The following is a 6,420-nucleotide window of genomic DNA, read 5'->3' on the forward strand; positions in this document are numbered from 1 at the left end:
AGTCCCAAGAAAGAATGAGCCATGATCCTAATGCTACTACCATGACAACAAGAGAGGCTCCATACTACATAGTCCAGGTGATGGAATGGAGAACCTTTGAGACACCAACAAATTGTTGCATGTGAATGTTGGCCCTCGTTTTTTTATCAAATTTTTGCTTATTAAAATCCACCTAATTTCCATCATTTTCAACCATATACCATCCATATACACCTTATTTTGACCTTATTATGCATATTCAAGCAAATAAATTATGTTTTTCAATTTTTAGATATTTTTTAAAAAATTGGGTTTTAAGAATATTTTTGGACGGAATTAGAAATTCTTGTAATGACTATATGGATGACATATTTGTAGGACACTTGGGCTCGAGCTAGATACATGAATGGAAAGCTTGGGAACTAGGACTGAACTAATTCCAATTGGTTCGGTCAAAGCAAGCTAAATCAGGCTCGGTCAAGGTTCGTCAAACATGACTAGTCATCCAAAAAATCCCTAGGAAATGGGACAGTTCTATGATTTCATGGGATTTTCCACATTTTTAGTGATAGATTGGATGGATTCAACTTCGATAGGTGGATATGGATAGATATAGTTGTTAGAGACACTTTAGATCAGTTTGTTTCATGATCTTCTATTTAAGCCAAAACTTTGAAGGTTTGTGGCATGTAGGATTAATGGAGAGTTTATGTAATTTGATTTTGAGACTCTTTGAAGACTGAAAGATAACTGAAGAACCTGTTTCATTTCAATTTGTTGTTCATCCTTGATTGATTTACTGAAGTTTCTGTAGCTGATATTTGTTCAAGTGTGCAAGGCAAGGGTGGAGGGCCCCCACACCAAGCTAAGTGCACTTCTTGGTTAAATTTTCATAGTTTTCATAAATTAGTTCTTATTTCAAATGTATTTAGATGTGTGATGATTTCTGAATGAATATTGGTTTAATTGTAATCTACATATGAAGGGACACACAGGAATTTAAATTAAATTCCCCTTCTATTTGATCTTGAAATAACACTGAATTTCATTCTCCTTTTCTTATTTGAAGTTATTTCTTCATTTCTGGTTTGAAGTAATGGTGATTATGATATAGTAGAATTGTGAAGAAGGGCAATCTGGTCCTCCTTAGTTAGGAGCCTCTTCTTTTACATCTTCTCCATCATAAACCATTGTTAATTAGTGATTTGGATTTATCTTCATGAAAGTAGTATTGTAGGGAAGGACAACTTGGTTCTCCTACGTTAGGAGTCTCATCCCTCACATATTACATAAGTGAATTAGAAATTGTTAAAATAGGTTTATATTTGTAATATGTACTTCCTTAACTCTTCAAATTTTATCTTCTAAGCTTGGCTACATCTGATATCCATACACTGTGGACTTGCCTCCAAGTTTTACAGACCCAGATTGATTATGAATACTTGTGTTAATTTGTGTTAATAAATTAGCTATGTGGATGACATATTTACAGTACACTTGGGCTCAAGCTAGATACATGAATGGAAAGCTTGGGAACTAGGACTGAACTAATTCCAATTGGTTTGGTCAAAACAAGCTAGATTAGGCCGGGTCAAGGCTGGTCAAACATGACTAGTCATCGAGAAAATCCCTAGGAAATAGGGCAGTTTTATGATTTCATGGAATTTTCCATATTTTTAGTGATAGATTGGATGGATTCAACTTGGATAGGTGGATATGGATAGATATTGTTGTTAGCGATAATTTAGATAAGTTTGTTTCATTATCTTCTATTTAAGCCAAAAATTTGAAGGCTTATGGCATGTAGAATTCATGTACAGTTTATGTAACTTGATTTTGAGACTCTTTGAAGACTGAAAGATAATTGAAGAACTTGTTTCATTTCAATTTTTTGTTCATGCTTGGTTGATTTACTGAAGTTGATGTAGTTTATATTTCTTCAAGTGTGTAAGGCAAGGGTGAAGGGCCCCCACACCGAGCTAAGTGCACTTCTTGGTTAAATATTCATAGTTTTCATAAATTAGTTCCTGTTTCAAATGTATTTAGATGTGTGATGATTGCTGAATCAATATTGGTTTAATTGTAATCTACATATGAAGTGACACAGAGGAATTAAAGTTAAATTCCCCTTCTATTTGATCTTGAACTAAAAATGGATTTCATTCTCCTTTTCTTTTTTTTTCTGGGGAAAAAAGCGAACTTTTTATATAAAATAGATAAAAAGTTACAAGTAGATGCATAACATTCAGAATCTGTGAGGTCTTTCTCCTCAACAGACGCAGAGAAGGATAATCTTCTCTGAAAACTTTTTCCATATACATCCAAACAGATCTGTTCCCCTGTGTCTGAGACAGGTTTATCCCTATACGGCCCATACAGTGGCCTCAAACTTCTGTGTGCGTTCAAAAAACTTTGAACAGCAAAAAGAAAAAACATAAATCCGTGGGCCTCCTTGAAAGGAAAACGACCCACCCACAAAAAACATACTCCCGCATATCTTGGGCTGACCGCTCATACGGCCCGAGTTATAACAAGTCCATTTACAAAAACAGTGAAGGAGGAACATGCGGTTATATATAAAAACAAGATTTTGCAACAGCAGAGAACAGAAATATCTTTAAGCATAAGGAGGATGATCCGACTCATGGATCTGTTCATGAATTTTTTCAGATACTTTCCAGATGCCCACAGCTTGCTGCAAACCATCCTTTGAGAGTTTATCCGCGGCTTCATTTCGGACCCTGTAGATATGATCAATTGAAAATACATTAAAGGATTGTTTTAAAGTCATGATCTCTTCTAGCAGCGGCCTCAACATATAACTAAGACATCTACTTTTACCATTTACCCACTTCACCACATTCAGAGAGTCCCCAAAGATCTGAATTGCAAAGATATGCCTGTGAAGAAGCCAACAAAGGAGAAGTTTCAGGGCTGTTAGCTCAGCAAAGTTATTTGTTCCAGAACCGATGCCCACTGAGGCCAGTAAAGAGTGTGATTCATTTAAGTGAATGATTATCCCTGCCCCAGCTGCGTTATTCTGTGAGGCACCATCAAAGTAAGCCCACGGGATACCTGTTTTTATTTGTTCCTCCCTATTCTGAGAATTTTTTCTAGACTCCTCAGGATCAGGAATACTGGCTAGGATAGCTGAGCTTTGAATGGCAATAGATTCTGCTGGGAGAGTCCTGTCATTAAAGATGCTTCTGTTTCTTGCTATCCAAACTCCCCAGCAAATGAGGGGAGGGAGGTTCCTCATTTTCCCATATGAACAATTGTTCCACCACTGCTCCCAAGCACCCGATAAGTTTTCCCCTTCCCATCTTAGCTGTTTTTTTAACAATTTTTGAACCTCCTCCCACACCTTTCTGGTGAAAGGGCATCCCAAGAACAGATGGGAGATGGTCTCCGAGTCATCTTTACATAGTGGGCATCTTCCAGGGCCTTGTTTATATCTTACTTGAAGGACATCCCAGGTTGGAATCTTCTTTTTCAGTACACACCAGAAAAACAGCCTGGCTTTTTTAGGACATTTTAGTTTCCACAGAGACTTCGCCCACCATCCTGGATCTTCCCATCCTTTTTTTGCCATTAAGAAACAGTAACCTGCTTTTGGGGAATAGGATCCTGAATCAGCATGGGCCCAGACCAACTGATCAGGCCTATCTCTTAGTCTTACGTTAGATCTTGATAGCTCCTGAATGAAAGTCTGCCACTCGTTCCACCATAGAGGTCTAATCTCAAGGTCTTCTACTGATTTCCACGCTTGCCCCCATATGGAAGACTGTCCTATTTTTTCAATCTGATGTAAATGAACAATGCCTTTGGATTCCAGGTGTCTGATGAGACCTGGAGACAAGGCAAAGAGTTCATTGCATCCCACCCAGGGATCCCTGCCAATCCTCACATTTTCTCCATTCCCTACCTGCCATGCCAGGCCTTGCTCGATGATTTTAAATGCCTCGGTGGTAGCCTTCCATATCACTAAAACATTTCTACCTTTCTTATTGGGGGTATGGATCCATTCTTCCAAAGGAACTGGATCTATATACTTTCGCTTCACTACTCTTGTCCACAAGTTATCAGCGTTGATGAGTCTCCATCCGGATTTTGCTGCCAGCGAAATACTGAAATCGTAAAGATTCTTTATACCCCAGCCACCCCATTCTTTTGGTCTAGCTATCTTATCCCAGGCTACCCAAGGTAGAACCGATTCCTCCTTTGACCCGGACCACAAAAACCTACTGCAGATCTTGTTTATCTTATGGAGGATCCCTTTTGGAATCCATGTCAATGCTGCCCAAAAAACTGGCATGGCTTGCAACACTGAATTTACCAAGGTCAACCTTCCTGCTCTAGATAACCACTTGAAACTCCAGTGAGAAATTTTTGCTTCAATTTTGACCACCAGCCAGTTCCAGTCTTGCTTTTTGTAAGAATTTGGCTTTAGCCAGAAACCCAGGTACTTGAACGAAGTCTCCATATTGAAGACCTCAAAAGGCAGAATAGCAGTGATCTGGGAATATTCGTTTCTGCTGAAACCTTCCATTATTAACTGAGATTTCTTGAAATTTATTTGCATTCCTGTGGCTTTCATAAACAGATCAAGGATACTTTTTAGTTCTTTCAATTCATTCAGACACCCATTTGTGAATAATAATATATCGTCAACAAAAAGGAGATGGGTAATGAAAAGGTTTACAGCTACTTCCAAACCTTTTATCAAACCTGTTCTTCTTGCTTCCAAGATCAACCTGCTAAGACCCTCTGCCACTAGGAGGAAAAGAAGTGGTGATAGGGGGCATCCTTGCCTCAGACCCCTATGTCCCTTGAAGAATTGGGACGATGCCCCATTTATTAAAACAACGAAACTTACGCTGGTTACACATCCCATTACCCAATTTATGAATTCCATCTTAAAACCCAGGTGGGTCAGCAACATCCTGAGGTAGGTCCAACTGATCCTATCATATGCTTTCGACAAATCTATTTTAACCACCGCCCCTTTCTTGTTAGTCTGTCTTATGCTGTGGATTGTCTCCTGAGCAACCCCTATGGCTTCATGTATTTGACGGCCATCCAGAAAACCAAATTGCTCACTTGAAATACTTCTTGAAAGGACTGGTTTCAGGCGCACCGCAATAAGTTTAGCTATAATTTTGTAAACACAATTGCAAAGGGATATTGGTTTGAAATATTCAAAAGAGTCCGGGTCCTCCTTTTTTGGAATGAGAGCTATAAAGGTAGCATTGAAAGGGGGATATATCTCACCCTTATTTCTTGATTCCTCCACAACCTTAGTAAGTTCTTCTCCAATCGTATCAAAGAAATGGCTGAAGAGTTCAATAGTCCAACCGTCCGGTCCTGGGCTTTTGTCTTTTGCCATTGATTTTACAATATTTTCTACTTCCTCGTTTGTCACATTTCCAACTAAATCTTCTGCTTCTTCCTCTTCAACAAAGCGTGGGAAACATTGGGCTGTTCTGATTACCTCTGCTAAAGTGATCCCTTCTTGTTCAGTAAACAGATTCTGGAAGTGATTCGTTCCCATTCTTGAGAGGTCCTCGAAGGAGGAAGCTTCTCTTCCATCCTGGTCCTTTAGCTTCGAAATGGTGTTTGCATTTTTCCTGCCTTTAGCATAGTTATGAAAACAATTTGTGTTCTCATCGCCAGCTTTCAGCCATATCGCCCTGCTCTTTAGTCTCCACTCTTCTTCTCTGTCTAATAAGATCTTGCTTCTCTGTTTTTCAAGCATCAGGATCTTATCTTTTGACCCCTGATTTTCATACCCTTCTGCCTCAGGATCCTCCATAGCTCGAATATCAGCATCGATTTTGGCAAGCTCCTCATTCTGAGAGCTCTTCCTAGCCTTTGCCCATTCTATGGTCACTTTTTTAAGTCTCTTTAAATTTTCCATAAACAGGACCCCTTTGTTCTCCGACGAAGAGCTGCCCAGATGTCTCCAAGTATTCCTGAAAAGGATATTCATTCTCCTTTTCTTATTTGAAGTTATTTCTGCATTTCTGGTTTGAAGTAATGGTGATTATGATATAGTAGAATTGTGAAGAAGGACAATCTGGTCCTCCTTAGTTAGGAACCTCTTCTTTTACATCTTCTACATCATAAACCATTGTTAATTAGTGATTTGGATTTATCTTCATGAAAGTAGTATTGTAGGGAAGGACAACCTGGTTATCCTAAGTTAGGAGCCTCATCCCTCACATATTACATAAGTGAATTAGAAATTGTAAAACAGGTTTATATTTGTAATATGTACTTCCTTAACTCTTCAAATTTTATCTTCTAAGCTTGGCTACATCTGATATCCATACACTATGGACTTGCCTCCAAGTTTTACAAACCCGGATTGATAATGAATACTTGTGTTAATTTGTGTTAATAAATTAGCCCAACATTTTGGTGCCATTGCCGGGGAGGCAA

General features: G+C 38.7%; 1 protein-coding gene across 1 annotated transcript; it reads right to left on the reverse strand.

The window, feature by feature from the left end:
- Positions 1 to 2,596: 2,596 nt before the first annotated feature.
- On the reverse strand, positions 2,597 to 5,968 carry LOC149252841 (uncharacterized). The gene has a single exon (XM_089454290.1). It carries the CDS (start codon positions 5,966 to 5,968, stop codon positions 2,597 to 2,599), a length of 3,372 nt encoding a protein of 1,123 aa, XP_089310416.1.
- Positions 5,969 to 6,420: the final 452 nt, after the last annotated feature.

This window comes from Pinus tabuliformis, chromosome 7, assembly GCF_031772625.1.
Source record: "Pinus tabuliformis cultivar Carrire ecotype Pingquan chromosome 7, CPIR1, whole genome shotgun sequence".
Lineage (NCBI taxonomy): Eukaryota > Viridiplantae > Streptophyta > Pinopsida > Pinales > Pinaceae > Pinus > Pinus tabuliformis.

What these genes read in the sequence shown, in the direction of transcription:
- LOC149252841 (XM_089454290.1), bottom strand. Translation starts at nt 5,968, where the DNA reads ATGAATATCCTTTTCAGGAATACTTGGAGACATCTGGGCAGCTCTTCG.